This window comes from Osmerus eperlanus, chromosome 20 (genome assembly GCF_963692335.1).
Source record: "Osmerus eperlanus chromosome 20, fOsmEpe2.1, whole genome shotgun sequence".
Classification (NCBI taxonomy): Eukaryota; Metazoa; Chordata; class Actinopteri; order Osmeriformes; family Osmeridae; genus Osmerus; species Osmerus eperlanus.
Genome location: NC_085037.1, coordinates 615,129 through 638,456, shown reverse-complemented (window position 1 = coordinate 638,456; position 23,328 = coordinate 615,129). Strand labels below are relative to the sequence as shown.

At 42.5% G+C, this 23,328-nt stretch overlaps 1 protein-coding gene across 1 annotated transcript in view; it reads right to left on the bottom strand.

Annotated features, from left to right (window-relative positions):
- csmd2 (CUB and Sushi multiple domains 2) overlaps nucleotides 1-23,328 on the bottom strand; it is a 202,392-nt gene that overhangs the window by 74,547 nt on the left and 104,517 nt on the right. The window contains exons 6-10 of the mRNA XM_062446030.1: nucleotides 12,206-12,318; nucleotides 10,551-10,628; nucleotides 8,748-8,835; nucleotides 7,457-7,581; nucleotides 3,863-3,984 (exon numbers count right to left, since the gene is read on the bottom strand). Coding sequence (XP_062302014.1) covers nucleotides 3,863-3,984; nucleotides 7,457-7,581; nucleotides 8,748-8,835; nucleotides 10,551-10,628; nucleotides 12,206-12,318 — 526 coding nt within the window. The remainder of the gene's footprint in view (nucleotides 1-3,862; nucleotides 3,985-7,456; nucleotides 7,582-8,747; nucleotides 8,836-10,550; nucleotides 10,629-12,205; nucleotides 12,319-23,328) is intronic.

Genomic DNA, 23,328 nt, shown 5'->3' with positions numbered 1-23,328 from the left:
TGTTCTTCCGGGACAGTATGATTGTGAACAAAGTCAATTAATAATGGTGAGATGAAAATAAATGATGGGGGTAAAACTCAAATAGATAAATAAGTAAATAAATAACAGAAAGCAAGTGCTGTCAGGCCACCCTATTCAAATTGACTGCTACAGACTTCCGCCAAATTCGTAATGTTTTCAGAGGAAGAGGAGAGCCTAATGAAAAAGCTTATATAAATGCAAATTGCATTCTGCCCTATGGTAAATACACAGCCTAATGGAAATGGCCAGGGTGGGGAGAGAATGGGACAGAGGGGAGGAAACTGGGTCAGATTACAGGATAAAAACGGAGTTTCATCCCGAAAACACATCCCCTTCCATCTAGCCAATAAGAGAGGGATGCAGAGAACAAGAGGGGAAAAGAACAGAAATACCAAAATAAAGAATGGATCATATTTGTTATTATGTGCTTCCCTTTAAATGCTCGGAAGCGGTGACTATAAAACCATGCATCAGACAAGTTATATATCCTAATGGAATAGATGGTCATGACTCAGACAAGGCCATCTCTATAAACAGACACAATATGCCACTGTCAAACAATGATGTGGACTCAGAAACCTAAAACCTTGCAAAACACTGCGAAATAAATAAATGAAAACAATAAAAAATGTCCTTCCAATTATGTTTTTGACGGTTCTATTTAGTCTTGGGGAGAGGGGGGGAACAAAAAAAAAAGCTGTGTCATGTTCCCCCGCTCTGCAGTGGGTTCCACCCCAGCCCGGCGGACGACCTCACGTCTCCTCTGCTCAATGCCGCGGACGAGGCAGGAATATAACGCCATTACGTCTCTAAAGAGAGAGAACGCGGACCCTCCATCTTCATCTGGTCTCGATGCAGAGCAGGAGACAGCCTAAAGTACCTCTGTCTGTTTCCTGCTCTGGCCTCACATCCTCCCACATACCCAAGGGTGTCTAGGAGAGGGTGTTGGTATTGTGTTTATGGTGTGTGTTTGTGCGTGTTTTTGTGTGTGACAGAGACAGAGAGAGAGAGAGAGAGAGAAGAGAGAGAGAGAGAGATGAGAGAGAGAGAGAGAGAGAGAGAGAGAGAGAGAGAGGAGAGAGAGAGGGAGCGAGAGAGAGAGAGAGAGTCTGTGTGTGCGTTCACCTTTGTGTGTGTATTCACCTCTACTCCCTCACACCAACACATATACGCTCTCATACCCTTTCCCACTCCAACAGTGGGAGAAGGGGACATATTTGTAAAACCATTTGTTTGAGCAAAGGAAATTTGGCAGGCGAGGAACTGTTTGGCCTTGAACGCGACTCCAAAGTCATTGCTCCAAACTGAATGGCTGTGTCACTTTCATGATAGGTTCTGAGTATGCACTCTATAGCCCTCCATTTCTCTCATGCTTTCTTTTATTTTTCTCCTCACCTCCACAGGTGATCCCACTATCTTAGATACCCTTTTGTTGGCCTTAACCTTTTCATGTTCCTGTTAAATTTGCCTGAAAACGCCTAAACAGCATACCCAAAGTAAATTGGAAGCTGTTCTTGAACCATTTGGAGTACATGCATGTAAATGATCTCTTTTGAAAGCTGACACTCTGAAGTTATGTCCCCTGTTGTCAGGACCCCTGTCAGTCCTTCTAGTGTTGAGTAATAGAAGCTTGAACACAAGGAAAGTGAAAATTTCTATTTCCGCCTAGATTTTGTTTTGAAAACAGAGGCCTGAAGAGGCCTAGAGGTGGTAGGTATTATCTGGAAGACTAAATTGGACCACAGGTTGAAGCCTTACCCAATTCAAATCAAAAGTCAAACATAATACCACAATATATTCATATTTGACACATGTTTTTATAAGAGTACATCCAGGAATTTTCTAAAAGGGTCTTTTGGAGACTCCAAAATGACCCTTTGTAACCAAGGTCAAGGTCAAATAAAAAGGTATTATTTTTCATAATTGTTATCTCTGGCCCATCTCTGGTACTTAGAAATATCATATATAATAGCTAAATCCCTAATTAGTAATACTGAAACACAAAAACTGAAGCATGAACACATTGGAGTGCTTTATCTGATTCCAAGGATTGGCGCACAAAGAACACTGATTCTGTCAACCATATTGCGCAATCGACTGTTATTTTGAAGGCTCCACAGACGCATACAAATGAGGTATTGGCATTTTCAGCTAGCTGTCAGCTACAAGGCTAACGAGCTAATTTCAGAGCCAGTCGAAGCCAGTTCGAGAAATTTGTTTAGAACGAGTGTGGGGGGGGGGGGGCGGGGGGGGGGCAGGACGCACAGACCTAGTTGGCTTTAGAGGGCTGTCAACGGGGCATGGAAGCTCCTATTGGGTCGAACAAGGTGTCAATCAAAAGGGGAGGGTTCAACGGACATTTTGAGACCTTCATTTTGTAAATACTCCGTTGATAAATCGGAGAAAATAACACTTTTATGTGAACAAGTTGTTTCTTCCGTCGGCTAACTTGCATAATGAAACAAAGGATAATGGCTATTCATGAACGTAAAACATTGTATTTGGACGAATTACTTTACATGGTTAGATACTTTGAACCCTTGGGACTTACGCAGATCAAGTTTTGATGGCATGATTTGCACACCTGGACCTATTTGAACAACTTAGGGTGAGTACAACTTTTTTCTTTGGCATTGTTGAAGGAATGTTCACCGGAAAAAGACGTTGACTTTGCTTGCTATTGCGACTTGATCTTGAATTGGTTTATTTCAATGGAAGCACAAGAATCGTAGCTTTCCAACGATGTATAACATGTGTAGCGTCTAAAAAATATATTTTTTAGAATTTAGTGCGTCGTAACTGAGGAAGGGGGAGGCAGCATTTTTGTCTCGCGGGCGAAACAGGAGCGTAAACAGGTTAATACCAGTTTTTTCGTAATTTTCATACTTGGCTTTCTCTTTGAAAAGTCTTTCAAAAGATGTACAGACTGAAGGTTATGCAAATTACCATCCCAGAAAAAACTAGTTACCATATTTTTCGGACTATAAGTCGCACTTTTTTTCATAGTTTGGCTGGTCCTGCGACTTATTCTCAGGTGCGACTTATATATCAAAATATATATAATTTAACATGTTTTTAAATGTTAATTCATACTGATTGACATGAACCAACAAGTTCAAGATCGGGAGCTTGGTGAACTAGCTTACCGGTAACTTGCTTGTTGGACTCGCAAGCTTGTTATGTTAATTTAGCCTATTCAGCCTCCCAGGTATGTTCTTTATGCTATTGTGAAGCTGAATAACTGTTAATGTGTTACGTTAACATATCGGACACCTATTCAGCCTGTTGTTCAGTGTGCTATTGTGTAGTTGAATAACTTGCCTTTCCAGATTAAATGTCTGTTCTTGGTCTTGGATTCTGTGAAATATATTTCTAAATAAATGTGACTTATAGTCCAGTGCGATTTATATATATATATATATATATATATATATATGTTATTATTTTTACTCTTCATGACTGATGCGATTTATACTCTGGAGTGATTTATAGTCCGGAAAATACGGTAGGTTGAATCTCTCATGCCACCTATCCCCTTGCCACCTATCTCCTCTCTGGATAAACCCTTAATACCAACAAGTATTAGCATAATTATTAGCATTATGGAGTTTTAGCATTTCATAGCTTTAGGTTTGCTTAGCTTTTTGTCTTCCATTATGTTGCATTTAGCAAATTGTATCACACTGTAAAGACAGCATTACTTAGCTTTGGTGATGCTTAGTCTTTACATTGAGTCATACAGTATCACATTGTAACAACAGCATTGCTCTAGCTTTAGCATTGTTTACCTTCAACATTACGTAGCATTGTATAATGTTTAGCATAACAAATCACAGTGTACCTTGGCGGTATCCATTGCTGTAATGACCCATGTGCAGTTGGCATTGTTGTCGTACTGGACAGGGTAGTTTGGGGAGGTGATGATGCCAATGGGGCCTCGCAGCTGACCACCACACATGGGGGCTAGAGAGAAGAAGAAGACATTTAGAACTGGACATACGTGTAATTTAACTTCTAAAACCATGTGCATGATTCAAGTGAAGTTGTTTGATGTCAACTGTCCATATGTACTTAGCTTGCCACACTGAGGCACTTGTGTTTGTTTCTGAACAGGAATGGAAAACAACTGCTTGTAAGAGAAACCCCAGAACAAATGCAGAGTGCTAACACAAAAGAAACCTGTCACAAACCTGCTCACTGTGGTGGTTGAATTTGAAACTCTGTCAAACCCTGCTAGACGACATCTAAACCATGGTCTAAACCAGTTAAACCCTGTTATCAAACTACCCACACAAAGACCAAACCAAGACCCAACCAGAATCTGACTGAAAGCTTTTGGAGATCAACCTTATGCATGGGTACTTATTAGTCAATAGTTCTTACATCATATTCCATCATACGTCATACTTCATATCTGGATGACAAAATGGGATCCCCATCTCCAAATAGTCTTGGTTGGAACATGGAGGAAGCAGTGAAGAACCATGGTCATGGCTGAGTTGTTAGCTTCGAAATCTCTGAAAGCCCTCACCAGCGGTGTTTGCTTTTAAAGTATACAAGGATCAACGTCCTTGAATCAAAAATGAAATGTCACCCAAACACTGCCACACATGACCGATTGGTTTATGTTTTTACTGAGCGAAACTCATGAATAACAACATACAGTATTCAAAACCTAGACAAAATATACCCTTCCATCAGTAAGCACTGTGAAGTATTTCTTTCGCTACGGTGGTTCAGGGTGAATTCAACTGTAATCCAAAATGGAGGCTAGACACCGCAAGCATCTTTTGTCCTTCAGTGCAATTCAGTACAACTGTATTTACACTTGCACTTATAGCGATTCATGTTGTTTAATTGTAACTTGTTTAACTACATGCTCTTGTGGTTCTTCCCTCTGGCACTTATTTTGGTTGTTGACAATATGTGCTTCATGTTTTGGCTACCCGCAATGTTTTGGGGGTGTTTTTGGGGCTATCTTGTTGTTATTATCAGTGACCTATGCACTTTGTAAAGCTCTCTCTTGGAAGTTACTTTGGATAAAAGCGTCTGCTAAATGAATAAATGTAATGTATTCGTAAAGCATTTCCCAAAGAGTGAGCAAAGTGTAATATGCCGACTTTGAAAGGACATTGTGACTTCCTGACTCTTTTCTGTAGCCCCTGGGCTTTGAGGCGAACTTTAAACACCTCTTAGAATTAAATCAGCCCATTACTAATGAGGGTTTAAAGCCAATGCCTGAATGTCTGGGGCTACGTGGATGTGTTTAACCGGGTCTGGACCTTGTTACTGATCCTAATGAGTTATGTCTTAAAGGAGAGATCCTGGGGGTGTACAACGCCCCCTCTACAAAAAAAGAAAATAAATGCACTCTCTCCCTTTAAAACCACCCAAATTAAAGAGGAACTTTTTTCCCTTTGAATCTTGGAAAAAAAAAGAAGTCATTAATGTGAGTCTGACAGTGAAGGTGACCTTAATGAAAAAATAATATAATGTAGGTGTGAAGCCAGAAGTCCACCTCAGTATATTAGTTGTGTCTTTAACAGGATGGAGCTTAAGGTTCCTGTCTCTTTGCTAGCTGTACTCTCATAGCAGTAGACGTATCCAAGATAATATCAGAGGAATCCCAACAGTGATTCAGTGAGATGTGGTCAATAACTCTGCTTTGAGTGTGAACATCTTTGTAATTTATTTTACTTTCACTCTTTTTCCTTTTTTTCTTTGTACAGATACACCATTCATTTGAAAAGACACAAGTCTCCTTGTGAAGGACATATGAAGTGAGTGTATGTGATTGAAACAGGCGGACAAATATACAGCACATGCAGATTATTTACATTTAACTTGTCACGGCCACAGCCGTGCCCCCCTGTTGTTTTTGGTTTTGCCCTGTCCTAGTGTTTCCCTGTCATTGTCTTCACCTGTGTCTCTTTCTCGTTAGGGTCATTGTCTTCACCAACTCTCGTGCATTTGGGTCCTACCCCACCTCACACTGTGACAAACTGAGTTTAAATGTTTTCAGATGATAATTGGACTTTGGTTAGTTAGCATTTATTGTCCGGGGCTTCATGACACGCGGCACTTGAAAGATAATGATTACATCTCAGTGCTTCACACAGAAGATGTATTTACAGTAACAAGTGGAATCTTCTGTGTCGAAATAATACAGACATTTTGTAACTAATAAATCTGGTTTAAACCAATGTTTTTTTCCTCCCTGAAATAGCTGCGTGTCGTCAAGGTGAGTGGCGGTTGCTCACATAAGAGGAAGTACAATCACATTACCCCCCAAAATCCTTTGGAGAAGGGTGTCCCTCCCTCTCTTTAGTGGTATAATCTTGTTTTGACTCAATTGGATCAGTCTAAGACAGAGAAGCGGGGGTGTCCCTCAAAACTGGATTTCTCAAAGCACATTAAGGAGAGTGCGATAAAGGAGATGGCTGGCGGCCATGATAAAGATGATCAAACACCCAGGTGATTGCATCAGACACCCATGTCTGAGAGTGGGATAGAGAGGAAACTGATGAGTGGAGGACTCCTGAAATGGACCCAAAATGTCTGACACTATACCTCCCAGCCAAGCATTGAGAGGGAGGGAGAGCAGCTAATGGGAACCTGAATTCATACTGTGTATTCATCCCATCCAAACACTCACTGGGAGATGAAAGATATGGGAATATTATACAATTTACTCAACTACTATTTACTTCTTTAAAGTTCAAATGTTCTCCTCTTTTTTCTTGTCGTCCCCCTGAAAATCAACCTGTTAGTCTGACTCTGCTGTTTGTCCATCTCAATACCCACTTCTCCCTGCCTGCCCATCTGTCTATCCGCCCATTTTTTTCCACTCTCTTTTCTCTCTCGCAATCAGTCTCTATATTGACACGTCCATCAGAGTGCAAACAGAGATAATAAACAGACAGGGCCTGGCTGTCAGTGTTCCAAAGTTCTTTCTCTGCCTCCCTATTGACCGGGTGCTCAGCTCAGCTCTCTACCTCCGTTCAAGGACGTTGATGGCATGCAAAGTTTTTCTGTTTATGTATTTTATGACATTGTGATTTATGAACACTTATTTTGCCGTGCTGGGTAACATTGTTTGACTTAATTACTCCACAACTTTTTGGAGTTACCCCTCTGCACTTTGCAATTAGGGGGACGTTTCAGAGTAATGACCCAACATTTAGTGGTGTTGAATCAATGAAACAAGACAAATAATCGCTCTCTACGTCGGGCGATTTCAATGGGAAAAAAGTGGGACTGGAAAAGGCGGTGGCACCCAAACGCTGCCTAATGAATATGAGCAATATAGGGATGACTAATGGCAATAAGTGGTGCTTGCACTTTATCAGAGGTGCGGGCAGAGCCAGAACAGGGAAGGTGTGTGTACATGGTGATTGTTTGTGTGCGTGCACACTGTGTGTGTGTGTGCCCTCACCTCTGCAGATAGGCCTGTCATCACTCCAGCCTACGTAGCTGTCGGTGACACGCATACAGCTGATGCTCTTGGAGCCCTGCAGCTCGTACCCCTCGTCACATGAGAAGTGCACCGTGGCACCCTTCCTGCAGGGGGCGGCAGAGAGGCAGTATCACAGGTATTTAGACACACAGAAACATCTACCGTACATGCATTCCCTCATGTTCTCAGACGCTACGCGGGGAGGATACCACAGGAGGGAGAATACAACAATTCACTCCAAAGTTTCAATCATGTCCGACCTCACTGTGACTCCCTAGGAGTGTTGCAGTCTATTTATTCTGAGTTTAAGTCCTGGTAGGGGCTGTCTTTGGTAGACAGGCAAGGTTTGACCGAGAGGGACTACGGCTACACATCCCTCCCCTGCTACATTCTCTATTAGGAGGCAGGCTCCATGGAGCGGTCTATCACCTGGTGTGATACGGTACATCACCTGGAGTGATGCAGTATATCACCTGCTGTGATACAGTGGGTGGCTCCTTCACAGGGTTCTTGGACAGATCTCACTGTAGTGTTTGCTGCAGTTTAGGCTGGTCTCATCGGCATCTGCCCTTTGTTGGCTGCTGTTTGTGCTTCCCTAGCTTCTCTCTGCCAACTTGTCTGTCTGTCGGCTTGTCTCTATGCCTGTCTGCCTGTTTGACAGTTTGTCTGTCCGTTTGTATGTCTGTCTCTCTCTCCCTTTCTGTCTGTCTGTTGGTCGACCTCTCTCTCTCTTTTTCTCTCTCTCTCTGGTTTCACTGCCGTCAGATCTTATGTTGTGTGCTCTCGTCTGCCTGACCTGATGTGTTGGTTAATATAGAGTTGTTAGAAGTCAGGGCCTCTCTGTCCACCCCTCCTCTTTGACATTTGAGAAAAGAGAGCGAGCGAGCGCAAGTGAAGTGTTTGTTTTCATTCGCTGGCTCTCTGAGTGAGCGCGGCGAGAGGGCTGGAGAACAGAGCAGGGACAGGTGACCGGCCAAGCCCTCCACTCTCATTCATCACAATGACATTAGTGACCTAGAACAAATGGGGCTGCACTCTGTCTGTCTCAAGCTCTCTCCCTCTTTCTCGAGCACACACAGTCTATCTCTCTTTTTCTCTGTCTTGCTCTCTGTTGTGGTCTCAAGCACAAACTATCTGAGGGTTTCTCTTGTTCGCTCTATCTCTTTCTCTTTCCTCTCTTTGACACACAATATATCTCTCTCTCTCTGCCTCTCACTTCCTCTGTTTCTCTCAGTTCTTCTCCTCTTCTGGAAAGGTCTGGTTGTCTCACCTGAAGTCGGAGCCTTTTCTTTTCCCTCTGTCAGGGATCCCAGGGTCTGGACACATGTTGTGTCCCTGGGCCACACCCATCTGGGACACTGGAAGAGAGAGAGGTGGAGAGAGAGATGGAAAGAGAAAGAGGAGGAATAAAGGGAGGTAGAGAGGGAGTTGAAGAGAGAGAGAGAGTGAGGGGAGGCAGGAGAGACAGAGTGAGAGCAATGTTATTACCATTTCACCATTCAGACACCAGCTCAACAATTCAGACACCATGTTTGTTTACCCTAACCATACTGTTAGCGATACACAGTTCAAAACACACTATGCCCATTACTTTAAGTGTTTGTTTCACTACAAAGCCATTACAGTGTAGTTCTCATTAAAAAAAAAACACCCCACTGAATCTACCAATCGGTTAAGCCCATTTTCAGCCTCCCTGGACCCGCTGTTCGAACGCACCAACCAGTCGGTTCGCAGAAGCAGGAAGGGACAGCTGGTCAGCCAACCCAGAGCTTCCATTTGACTGAAAGGGGCAGGGTCAAAGGCCTGACAGGTGGGGCCACACTCAAAATGACATGTGCTGATTGGCCCTGGCTGAGGCAGTTGATGAATATGGATGAGGTAGGAGGAGAAAGGGCAAGCCTCGTCACTGTCAGTAGAGCAGGGCAACAAACAGTATCCAAGGCAACGAGATGGAAAGAGGGAGACACAGAATGAGAGTGACAGAGAGAGAAAAGAGAGAGAGAGAGAAAGAGAGAGAGAGAGAGAGAGAGAGAGAGAGAGAGAGAGAGAGAGAGAGAGAGAGAGAGAGAGAGAGAGAGAGAGAGAGAGAGAGGCATAGAAACAGAGAGAGCGAAAGAGAGAGAAGAGGTAGATGAGGACCCAGGTTGTTGTAGCTGAGTAGCTACAGAGATGGGACAGGAAGATTGCACACCAAGGAAATGAGATGTCAGCTTAAGAGGAGAAAGGGAGGAGGGGGAATTGAAATAGGCCTGAAGATAGGATTATCAATGTTTACAGAACCTCTCGTCCCTCTAACCGGCCATTCTCTCCCTCGTCTCCCTACACCCCTCATTCCCCCCTTCTGCTCCCGTTAGACTGGCCACCCTCCTGGAAATGGTGGACGGGTGACATTTTCTCCTGTTGACGTGAAGGTAATAGAAATTTAAATAAAGAGGATCTGAGACATAATGAAGAGTGGCCTTCAGAGGGACGGATGGAGGGAGAGAGAAAGAATAGGAAAAGGGCAAAGACAGATACAAAAAGTGAAAAAGAGGGAGCGACAGAGAAATCAGGAAATAGAGAGAGAGAAGGAAGGAAAGATAGACTCCTCCCGCTGTGGTGAAAAGGGCAGGTAATGCAATTCCCCCAACACACACACACAACCAACTTATCTTCTCTCCCCCCCCCCCCGCCTCCCTGTCACCCTAGCCCAGTAAGAATATATTATTGATATGTTGGCCTGTCTGGTAACATTGCTTTGAAAGGAAGGCATCAATGTCAGAAGGGGTTTTTAAGTCTGATGCATCAATCGTTAAAAAGCTTCTACGATGCTGGTGAAGAACAGGGTTGAAATAGTGAAAGTAAATGAGACTTAAAGACGGACATATTGTGGTGGTAGAGATAGCATGCTGGGTGAGACTCCAGATTGACTTTTTGTGGTGGACTTAAATATTTACTGACAGATCTTGCGGTGATAGAGATAGTGACAAGACATACAGATTTATCGACAAATGCCTTGAGGTGATAGACATTGGGACAGATTTTCTGACAGCGTTCTTGTGGTGGTAGAGATAGTGAAGTGTGACAGACTTACAGACTGAGATCTTGTGGTGGTTGTCTTTGCTGGGGAGCATTTTCACACCTCTGGACTTCAGCTCTGTCATTTTCTTCACTGTGAAGGGAGAGTAGGAGAAGAATTCGATACTGTAGATACAGGCTAGTGTCGAATGGCCAGTTAGATTATGAATAGACATGTAGACTAACATTGCCTGGCGGTATGTGTGTGTGTGCATGTGTGTGTGCATGTGTGTCTGTGTTTGTTAAAATTCAATACATAAGGTCCTATGAATCTTGCTTTGTTTTTTTCCTAACTATAGAGAAAGCGTTGATGCTAATCTCTAAATGAACCAAATGGAAAAAGAAAAACAATATCAAAATGGAGCCTTCAGCAGTAGGAACACAAGAGGCTCATTTAAATGCTTATTAATTCAGTCTCACAAAAACACTGAGTTATTTACTTTTCCTTGTGCTTGCACTGATACACACACACACGAACAACCACACATATACATTACACATATACTGCAAATGATCATACTTAATGATCTACTCTTCTTATAACAATAGCCTTTTGTTTTCTTTCTCAGGATTTTTTATTTCATGTTTGATTGCACTGAAAGCAATATCTTGGCTGTGTGCCAGTATTCTCTCATAAGAAAGAGTTTTCTGTGCAGGATGTTGTCTTAAAAACACAATGATTGCATGGTCCTGACAGCAGACTAGCATAATGATCACATTTCTCATTCATGACTACCATGAGTGCCCTGCTAGGGAACATAGGAAGCAGAGAGAGAAAAAGGGAGGGAGGGAGGGAGGGTGTGCCTTAGCTTCTCATTAATTCAGGAATAATTTTCTTCTTTTTTTCAATTGAGCTGCTCCTGAAGGATTGTGGGAAAACAGTGGGGGAAGGAGGGGGGCGAAGGGGAGTCAACGGTTAATCTAATTAAAGTCTTAGCCCTCCTCTCTTCTTTTCCCTGATCTCCTAAATGTTATATTTATTTATCTAACACAGGACCTGTAATCCTATCTGCCTCTCCCTTTATCTCCCATTCCCACTCCCTTCTCTTGTCTGCTCCCTGTCTCTCTCTCTCCCTTCCTCTCTTCCTTTTTTCCCTCATCTTCCTTCTCTCTTCATCTCTCTCCTCCTCCCTCTGATGTACTCTCCCTTTTTCTGTGCTAGTCTCTTCTCCTCCCCATCCCTCAGTGCCTCAGATCAGAGAGTGGATGACTGCAGGTGTGATTCCTGCAGATAGGGGTGTGTTTACCTAATCCCTTCTCCCTGTTTCCAGCTGTGAACTTTGACCTCAGAGATTAATGATACTGAAGATAGCAACATACTGAAAGAATAAAGATGTTGTGTGTGTGGTTGTGTGTCAAAGGTAATGTGTGTGTTTGTGCATGTGTGTGTGGGGTGAGTTTTTTTTTGCAGAGTCAGTGAAAGCATAATGCTTACAGATTAATTATATTAAGAAGTGTTTTAATTTTCAAGGGGTGGCATAAAGGCACTTAACTTTTTATTTGATTATTTCTGTGTGTGACTCGGCAAGGTGGTCAGATTTGTGTGACCTGTGCTCCTAGAGACAGGCAGAGTCTGGTCTCATCTTGTTACTACGGTTAGGGTTGGTTAAGGTTAGGTTGGGTTGGGTAAGGATAGCGGTTGTCTAAGGATAAGGATTGGGAGGGTCTTACCTTGATACTGGGCACTGAAGCCTCTCAGTTTGTGGTTGCCATCAGATGTGAAGTGAAGCCTGAGCCAGTTCTTACTGCTGATGATGGGGGAGGGGAGGTTAGGACCAGTGAACCTGGAGAGAGACAGAGAGAGAGAGAGAGAGAGAGAGAGAGAGAGAGAGAGAGAGAGAGAGAGAGAGAGAGAGAGAGAGAGAGAGAGAGAGATGGAGAAAGAGAGAGATAATTAAAGTGCATGTCATTATACCAGCCATCCATGAATTGCTGAAAGGCAGCTATTTCATAATTCCATATTGCAGAATGCATCCTTAGTCAGGAGTGCTGAAGACAAACACAGTATCACACGTGTAATGTAACTGCAAGACACCTAGTCTAAACCCAAGAAACCTAGTCTAGAACCAGGATATCTATTTTAGACAGAGGAAACCTAGTCTACACTTATCCCTCCTATTGTCAAAAAAAATACGAACACCTATTATGTCTGGGTCATGTATCTCATAACTCAACCAAATGTTTGAATATGAATGTGAAATGTGGTACAATGGTACATCTGTAAGTAGTTTAAAGACTGTTTACAAAATCTTTGAATTAGTGCTCATTCCATTAGCATGCAACAAACATACACTACTTCAAATTAATAATAGAACAAAAAACAGCAGGTCTTAGTCTAATCTCTCGCCTTTGACATTCCTGATGTGGCTGGACCTCACAGGGACTGGTTCAGCTCCTATCAGTATTATCTAGGGTCAGACAATCTGTGTAATATTTTTTTTGTTTTAGTTTTTTGTGAAAGCTACTCTGAAGATGATTTTGTAATTTCAGGGTCATTTTAGGGACATAGGAGGCCATGTACTTCATATTTGAAATAATTGTTTAGGTTTGAGCATGATTTGGGGTCATTAAAAAGCACTGATGAAGAGTCTGGAGTATGACAGATCAAAAGCAGGTCACCCCACCCTTCCCAACCAAACCCCATTCTTCCCAAACACCCCACCCTTCCCCATCCCAACCTTCCCATTTGGTCAGCCTCTCTTGCAGACCAGCTCAGCCACGAAATGTTGCAACTGGTCTATAACCTCAATCCAGACTCACACAAACACAAATGCGTACTGTACACAGACAAATCCAACTTTAGCCCCTTCATTTGTATGCAAATTGCTTGCATCGTTTTCCAGGCACCCTCCCCACATCCCCACCTTCTCCAATTTCCCACTAAAATTAGATTCCTCTACCACGTCCGGACTGCGCTCTTCAAAACATTGCATTGTGAAAAATACGAATCAGTATAACATAACAAAAAGATAAACGACAATGACCTAAACAAAAGGTAAAACAAGAAACAGGTCAATCTTAAACTGCAGAATGTATCAAATATGTGTGCTGGTGCCAGGGTTTGGTGGGGAGGAGAGGTTGGAGCCAAGGTTGGCATGTTGGAGAAGAAAGAGGGTTTGATGTGGAGAAGTCTGTGAGTCTGCTGGAGACAAATCCATGCTGTTATAGAGAGCCCTAGTCCCTGATGGAGGCTGGGGCCTTCCACAGTAGCTAAAATAATCACTTAAGCTGAACCCCAAACACACAGCTATGAGACAGAGGAAAGGATGGAGAGAATGGGAGTGAGACTGTCAGAAATATTAATCTATCAAGCATTGCACAGTCAGTCGGTGAACGAGTTTAAGAAAGCTTTATTGCTTGCGGCCAGCCCACAAGGAGACAAAAACATAATTGTCTGCTAGCATGTTGTGCTAGCTAGCTATTTAAGCAGCCCCGCTCTTTACAGTCATTGGTTAAAACAATGCATGCAAATGTTCCATGGCTCTTCTTTCATTGGCTCCCTTGCATAGACCTGGCGCGCTCGTGTGTGTGCGTATTTACGTGTGTGCATGTTTACGACATCAACCCTGATTGAAATACAACAACAGGATCTCCTGATGTCATAAAAGCTCCTTCACATAGGTGTCAAACAAATGTTCTCCAGACCTTGCGTCTCCACCTATAGTCCTTGTCACACAGTATCTCTTTAAAACAACCAAAACCCCCCTCTTCTTAGTCCTCAGTCCCAAGATAAGGGTCTTGTATGTTTACCCAGAGTTCAGATTTGGGGGTAGGCCTCTCTTTGCACCCAAGGAATACTGAACACAGAATCATTCTTATACAGGATAACAGTTACATCTTCAATGTTTCCAACAGAGACTGCAGGAGAGAAGACTTGTGAGAGAAACAGAGGAAAAAAAGGCAGAGAGAAAGAGAGAAAGTAAAAAAGAGAAAGAATGAAAGCGCACCCCTCTGACATCGGGTCTCGCCTGTGGCCCGCTGTTTCCCTTGCCAGGTCTGCTGCAGGTCTCTAAATCTGTAAATCAATGACATTACCTTCCAGCATGGTTACTTCCACAGCTAACAAGCAGCTGCCCTCCCACCTGACCCCCATTTCCTACACAGGGTAAAGAGCTCCTCGCCTGGGCTGTCAGAGCCACAGGATTGGGAGCATGAGGAAAGATAGGGGACAGGGTGGAGGTAGGGGGTGTATGTGTGGCTGAGTAAAAAAAAGTGTGTATGTGTATATGTGTACACTTGCGTATATATGTCCCGCTGGTAAATCAAAGGTTCAGCTACACCCAGTGCTGTCACCTGAGGTGTCTGTCAAAGCCACAGTAACTATTGCTATCATACCCTCACTGCTTAGAGTAGTGCCATGCTGATGCTAATCCACACCATTGCACCATGCTAAGGCTAATACACAGTTCACCACCATAGCACCATGCTAATGCCAATACACATTGTCTACTCATGCTGAAGCTAATCCACATCTATGTGCTATGCTCAGGCCAGGATAGAGTTTTCCACTGTGCTAAATATTTTTTTTCTATAACTATAACTATAGCACAAAATGTAAGTACATATTAATTAGGTGGAAATGTTAACATGTCACCTTTAGCAACTTGTGACCTGACCTACATAGTAATACCTAACATTTTACACAAATTGCTATATAATCTGATGTTATTAAGTGTTAACAGCAGGCGCATTGATTTGTGTGTGCGGGCTGCAGTGGCTATTATAGCAAGCACAGAAGAGTGCGCAGACATGGAATTCTGCAAGCACACCAGTTTTTGTTTTCTGTTAAAGCTCGATTTTACAAGTGTTGATGAGGATACTGCATTTCTTTTTCCGGGTTTATCAATCAAAATGATTGAACTGACTAATAAAGTAAAAACTCAAACTTTGAAAAAAATATGTTTTACTGGGGCACAGCAGATTTATACTGGGGCACGTGTCCCAGTAAAAAGGGTCTAGCGGCGCCCCTGGTTAACAGTATAGGGGTATTACAACAATGTGGTGTGTTTTGTAAAAGTTTTTTGGGGGAAAAGCCTCAAAGAAAGTGAAGATGTCCGTCACTAACCCCTGATCAATTGCATTAATAAAGATTACAAATAATGATTACGATATTACTTTTTTTCATGGTAGCCTGTTCTACAAGGTTTGTATTGGCTGGAATCAGGACCATCCCTCTCTGAGTGAACAAATCATACTGGGATGTAAATGATTAAAAATGAAAAGCAGCTTGCACTACTTTAAATTTGCATATGGTTATTCAGACAGGGGAGAAGAGGCATGTTATTTCCCATTAACGCCTAGAAAAGCATAAATTTAACTAATGTAATGAGTAGCTTGTACAGTGATGTATCTAATAAAATTATCTAACATTAACTGTTCAGTTGTTCATGATTGAGGAAAGGAGCACCAGAGAGCTTACTTTTATAGCCTTTTATTTAGCAACAAGAACACACATCTCTGAATGCCGTTCTGGGTTGTTCTCTTCTCTTCCGCTCTGGGTAAGCAGTTTCCTAATTATATTCCAATATCAACCAATCAATGCTTTATTTTAACACATTATTTTGTGGTATAAAACACCATAGCTCCTCCCCTGTATCTGTATTCATATACCCAACTTTATTTTCTTTTTCATCACAACCTTAACAGATTCAGTCTCTGAGGAGGAGGCTTTTCTCTCAATGGACATACACTGTTCATGTCAACAACCTGCGGTGGTGGCACTCTGAGTTGTTGTTGTCACAGTATTCTGGTGTTTCATCTCATTGGGGTTGCATGTAGTTGGGTGTGCTTTGCCTTCGGCAAGGGCACAACCTTTGTTCTCTCACATATATATTATTATAATTTTTTTAAATTTTTTATTTTGCCCCCCTAAAACTCTGTCAATATTTGGCCTACATAGACAACGTAGGTGTCAAAAGTTTCGTCTTGGTAGCGATTGAGTTCCTTCTATTGGAATTTACGTTCCGTTGCATGGTTTAGGCTCAAGTTAAGTTTTTGTGGCGAAAAGTGAAGCTAACGGTGGCTAATTTGCTAGCCACAGTCACTGACGTTACTAACGTCACGAAAACACGCGTGACTACCTTTGGCAGAACATTCGTTTCGCATCTGTTAACTTGGGGGATAGCTAGGCTAACTATAGCTTTACTGCAAGGCAGCTGCAGAAACGACACAAATAAAGAGGCCAGGGTGATAACTATTTACTCATTTTACTTTGTGATATGACACACAATTGTGATGTGTAATGTACAGTATAAGCTGATATTATTAAGGAAGTACATCTACTTTCGGAAACAGTAGTCTACTATTTCACTGAAGTATTAGCATCATGACATTAGCCTGTGTTGCCCGGGCAACACATACTACAGTGGTCTATGATGTAGCGTTATCTGTTTTCAATCGTTAAAATAAACATTCCTCACATATACATTTTCGTTGTAGGATTTATTCTGACATTAGTAAACGATTTGTTGGTGAAATTACCATTACCTGTGGTTTCAAACCAGTGTAGCTCACTGCAACGCTGTAGCTTACGCGAGACACACTACAAAAACATCTACACTACACAGCTGTTTAGGAAGTCAAACGGCGACAGAACATGTTCGGCACTCCCCTTACTTAAATCAAAAGTCTATCTAACTACTAACCTGAACTTCATTGCCACAGCCTAAACGTTGTCAATCTGTTCATGAAAATAATTAATTTCAGCTTAAACCGTACAACGGAACGTTAAATCCAATTCAACCAACGCAATCGCTACCAAGACGAACACAGCAGTAGTCTAGTACTGTACCGTAGTAGTACAATTTACCGGGGCAGCTTCTCCACACAGGACTATATCGCATTTTGCGTTGTTACTGACAATGATCGCTACCAGTGAGCTTTTTATGAATGAGCGATTTTCCACTGAATAAATGTCAAGCTTATTTACGTTTTGGGAGGGCATATTTTCAGTTAGCAGATGGTACTGTTTGAATCGCGATTCCATCTTCTACTGCCGGGTAACGTCGTAGAATAATCTTCAAAGGGGGTTCTTTATTAATGAATGAATGCAATGAGTAGGCTAAATGCCTGAAAATATCATGAGAAGGGAAAAACTTAAAATGACGTTTAAGTCATGGAGATTAGGTCAATTTTTACACCGGTCTGCCAAATTTATTCGTTTTGATTCAACGATGAGGCTGCCTCTTGCAGGGGAAATGAGAAGACATCTATTTCATTCTACACTTCACTCGTATTTTCAGTTGTAAATGAGCAGCAAAAAAATGCTTTTAAATCTATGTAATCTTTATAAATAATAAGTATGCATTTTTATATAAAATATACAGAAATATCAGTTGTAAAAATGTCATTCAAAAACGGACCCCTGTGCAACCGACTCAAGCAAGCACACCCTACAATTTCCCCAGAAATTGTACCCTCTCTAGTGTCAGATTGCATTCTCTGAGAAAACTGCTGTTTGATGTTTGACAACCTGGAGCAATCTTGCCTTTTAAGGAGTTTCAGTAAGAAACAATCCAAATTCCTGTGATATAAACTGAGGTCCATTATCAGTTACAAACTCTTTTGGCAAACCATAGGCAGCAAAAAAGTATCAAAATGTGTGACTAATTTTGTTCTTAGTCAACATTCTTGATGCAAACCCAACTGGCCTCTGTCTTCCATCTTTCATTTCATGAGACATCACAGCTCCCACTCCATGGAGAAGCATCACCTGCCAAAATGAGGGGTAGTTCAGTCATAATTAACTAATACTTGACTGGACTTTAGGGATTTCTTAGCATCATCAAATGCACTCAACACATGCAGACAATTCTCAGCCCAGTCTTAGGTGGCATCTTTGTGCAGCAGAGCTGTCATCGGCTGAATCATGTTCAAGTTCAACAGGACTAAGAAAGACCTGAGTTCTGTCACATTTCTGTCACCCTCTAAAAAACCTTTGTCTATTTCATAGGGTGGACGCCCGTGGACTCAATTACATGACCTAAATAAGCCACACTGCTCTGAAGAAAGGCACACTCATCCAGTCTAACTCAGAGATGTATGTTTGAAGTCGCTTAAAGAGCGACTCAGGTGACCCCATCCATGCCCTGCAGGACCTGTTCCATGATCTTTTTGAAGATTGCTGGTGCACTTGTGACTCCATAAACCAATGATAATACAAATATAATCACCTGTACGTGTTTATAGTCAAATAACACTTTGAGCTTTCCCCCAACTGCACTTGTTGCGATGAATCTAGCTTAGAAATATTTTGACCCACACACTATTTGGCAAACACATTTTGGGTTCAAGGCCAGGGACACTGCTCTACCTCCAACCATGGTGACCTTGTAATCTCCATAATCCTCACACTATCATCTTTTTCGGTATGCATATGATGGGAGCAGCCCATTTGCTGTAGCTTGTAGATGCATATAGCACATTACATTGCTTGGAAAATTACAGTAAGACAGCTTCTGCAATTTTGCTTTGATTCTGTTCTGATATCCTAGCGAAGGTTTAAACACTGATGCATATCTGGCACTATCTTAAGCCACTCTGTGTACTCTAGGCCAATCAAGTTAGCTGGCTGATCCAGTCTCTACCCATTACTGTAATGAAGGACCATTTCCTTTGACTCCCAATAACTCTAGGTATTGTCTGCTACAGTATATCCATACATTTCAGCTTTGCTGTGAATCTACCAGCTGTAGGTTTTTAACGCACAATTTGGTGGACAGACCTAAAACAGATTATCTGATATACGTAACAGAGAAGGCTTCTCCAGTGTCAACTTTCATCACCATTTATTCTTACGTTGACATGTGTAACGCCAGAGCCTTCTGCAGCTGGTAATTGGCTGCCACGCTCGGCATCCCCGGAATATTAGGACAATCGGCTACACCTGTGTCTTGTTTAGTATTAGTATATAAGTGTCTGTTTGTGGGTTGTCCGGTGCAAAGTCTTGATCTTGTTTTCCAGTTCATGCCGAGTCTTGTTAAGAATATGTCTGATGTTACTGACCTTAGCTAGTTGTCTTACTCCGTTTTGGATCTTCTGTATTGCCCTGTCTACCGTGTACCGATCTTTGCCTGTCCGACTATTCTAATAAATCTGCGCTCTGTGCTTGGATACAACCCCGTCTGGTACATCCTTACAACATGGCATGGTTTTGCACAGTTACCTGTACCTGAGCTCAAAGCTTACAGTTCAGTCCCCACCATGTCCACCTGGCCAGTGTTCATGTCTTGACCAGTGTCATCCACACTTCCTGAAATGCAGTTATGGCTTTTGATTTTGGTGTGCCACCCCAAGATTTTCAGTGGCCCCATCTGTCCACCCAAAATTTCTGGGAGTGCCACTGATTGAAATCCGTCCCTCTCGCACTCAGGAATGTTGCAAACCTGCTTTGATGTGACATGGGAAATGTGTCCTTTGTCCTCCTGTGAAATTAGCATCTTCTAGCAATAAAGTTGGTCTTGGGGACATAGTGTTTTTTCAGAAGCACTACCAAGTATTCTCTGAGGGTTTTCATTAGCCTGAAGTTGTCATACTCATAATTCTAGTCAGAATATGAGTCTGATACCGCTCCGTTGGGCTGTGAGTATGGGACGTGTTTCAACCGAACCCTGAAAAAAAATGCCTCTTCGCTCGATTGGATAGACCTACAACCAGAGCAACGTAGTATGTTAACTTTTACCGAATCCCGTAGGAAGGACGGCAAAAACATATTTCGATTGACAAATGCCTTGATCTCGTTTCTCTGTTCCTCTTTCAAAATTAAGACATGTCGATGTCTTCTAAAACAGGCTCGATGGCAGAATCTACACATCTCAGCTCTCCAGCGGCAGCGCTCTTTTGTGACGTGGTTGATTACGTTAATGTTGATCATCTGTCCATCATCGTATAAAGCCCGCCCTGACAATTTGATTGGTATGAACAGCTCTTGTTCGGGCATAGTTTTTCCCCAACCGAGCAACCCCAGACCGAACTTCCCGACCAAAAATGTTGTGGGCAGGGCTAAATTCGGCTGGCACCCAGGCTAGGTTTTCATGGCACGCACATGAAAATTAGCAAGCTATGCAACTTCTTCCCCACCACTATGAGAAACACAGACTTTGTCTTCTCCTCTGCATTATCAAAGCTATTTGCAGCAAAATACTGTTTTAGCCTTTCTAGATCATTTTAGACATTTTCTACACTTTCCTCAGAGTGAAAATCATCCGATTTTCTGATCGCCATTATTGATGCACCTTCACAACAACAATACAATCATAAAAACAATCCCATGCGGTTCTTCCACTGCCTCAAAAGAGCTGTTTAGCATGCTAACTCTGAGACTGTCCACTTAAACATAAAATTATCATTGTCAATTTCACACACACCACACACAGATGGACTATAATGAAGTATGTTAGTGCATATGTGTGTTTTATAAAAGAGCGTTAAGTTGATTGATTGATAATGAAATTGTGACTTTAGGTGTTGCTATGTAGTTACATGGCAGTTAGTGTAACCTTCATGTAGGCTACAGTTCTTCATGTAAACCCTTTGTTTCCCTCACAAAGTTCAACTCCTTTACGATCCAGTTAGCTTCATCAAGCATTCGGCTGCTTACTCTCCGTCCCCTTTAGGCATGCCGCACATAAAAGCCATCCCTCATCCATCCCAACCATGTGACATAACGGATGGGCAGAGAGTGAGGCCAGTCTAAGATTAATGTCCTACACCAAATCAATCACATACACCTCTTTGCCTTTACCGGAATTAGTTTTCTTCCCATGTATTTTTTTTCTCTTCCTTTTACACGTGTAATTTTTTTTATTTTATTTATCTGATTGGATTATTATTTCCCCCGCTTGCCCTTTCTTTGTATCTGAGGTTGGCTGGAATAATGGGAGTGGTTTGACGATGTGACACCTTGTCATATGACGTTAGCCTTGATTTATGATGCTAGCCACGGGACAGATAAAGTGTGTGTGTGTCTGTGTGTGTGTCTGTGTGTCTCACGGGATGTTTTATTACTAAGAGATTGAGAATAATGTGGCTATGTGTTAATGGTCGGTGTAGCTTCTGAAGAGTGCTTTAGCTTCTGTGGGCTCAAAGTAACCAAGTTATATAGCTGGGTCCTGAGAGAATATGTCAAGCATGTGAGGTAGCAGAGAGTTAATTGTTATTGAGTAACCTCTTTATCTTTATAGTTTCTCACTCGCAAACATTCACACAGACACTTCTTCTTGACACACACACACACACACCTCTACTTGACACACACACACAGTTTTTAGTGAATCGCTTCTTTCCTATTACACCATGTCTATCAGCTTCTTCATGAGGAGACAAATGAAACGTCCCTTTGAGTTAGAGGGCAATTGGAGTTGGGATCAGCTCCAATTAACACCCTGCCGTCAGCCAGGAGAATGGGGCCTAGATCTGATAACCAAGGGACGGGCCAGCTGAATATGCCATTAAAGATTAGTCCATTCATAAATATGTAATTAGAGAAGTAAGGAGGTGCTATAAAGATCTATTTGACCTCTAAGTCACCCTTGTCTCTCACTTTCTCTCTCTTTCATCCACTCTTTTTTTGTCAGTAGGAGCTATTTGTGCTGGTTGTAAAAATAAAAGTCAAAGGAGAGAAAGGAGAGCGACATCATGGATTGATGGAGTGCTCTAAAAACGATGTGCTGGGTAGTTCAAGTACCTCACTCTTTTTTTCTTTTCAATGTGTCCTTGGATTATTTTCTTTCTTTTTCCTTTCGGTGTCTCTCCAACAATATTAGATTTCAGGGAAACAGGTCTCAGGAGTGTGAGGGTAAATCACTTCCTGGTCCTGGTCCCAAAACTCTAGTGCTTCTATGATTGGCAGAAAATATTTGTTGGATGGCGATTTAGGGAGCAGAGTGCAAGGTTGTGACTTTGACAAGGTGGCTCAAAGTGTGCAAGCGGATATTACTTTGTAACATTCCTAAATAAGTTGAACTCACTCTCCATACTCTTGCTTAGTGTGCCCTTGTTCACATCAACATTGTTCAAGTCAACACATTGTAACGCCAGAGCCTTCTGCAGCTGGTAATTGGCTGCCACGCTCGGCATCCCCGGAATATTAGGACAATCGGCTACACCTGTGTCTTGTTTAGTATTAGTATTTAAGTGTCTGTTTGTGGGTTTTCCGGTGCGAATTCTTGATCTTGTTTTCCAGTTCATGCCGAGCCTTGTTAAGAATATGTCTGCTGTTACTGACCTTAGCTAGTTGTCTTACTCCGTTTTGGATCTTCTGTATTGCCGTGTCTACCGTGTACCGATCTTTGCCTGTCCGACCATTCTAATAAATCTGCGCTCTGCGCTTGGATCCAACCCTGTCTAGTACATCCTTACAGAAGACTTCGCCAACCATGGATCCAGCAGAAGCAGCTGCCATGCGTCCTGCCCTGTCCGCCCAGGTAGGGTTACTCGGGGAAAACAATGCACAGTTACGCCTTGTCGCTCAACGCCTAGCTGACATGTCGGCGCCTCCTCCCGACCTTCTTCCTCCGGCTCCTGTGGCTGCTACGCACGTCCGTGTGGCAACCCCAGAACGATATGACGGAACGCCTGACCGATGTGAGGGGTTCCTGCTCCAATGTTCCCTGTTATTCACCCACCAACCATCCGCTTTTCCGAATGACACAGCCAAGGTGGCATTCATCATCTCTCAACTTACCGGCGATGCGCTGAAGTGGGCAACCGCTGCATGGAACCGCCAGGGGGCTTCCACGGCTTCCTTGGAGCAATTCCTGGACCAGGTCCGACAGGTCTTCGATCACCCCAACCAG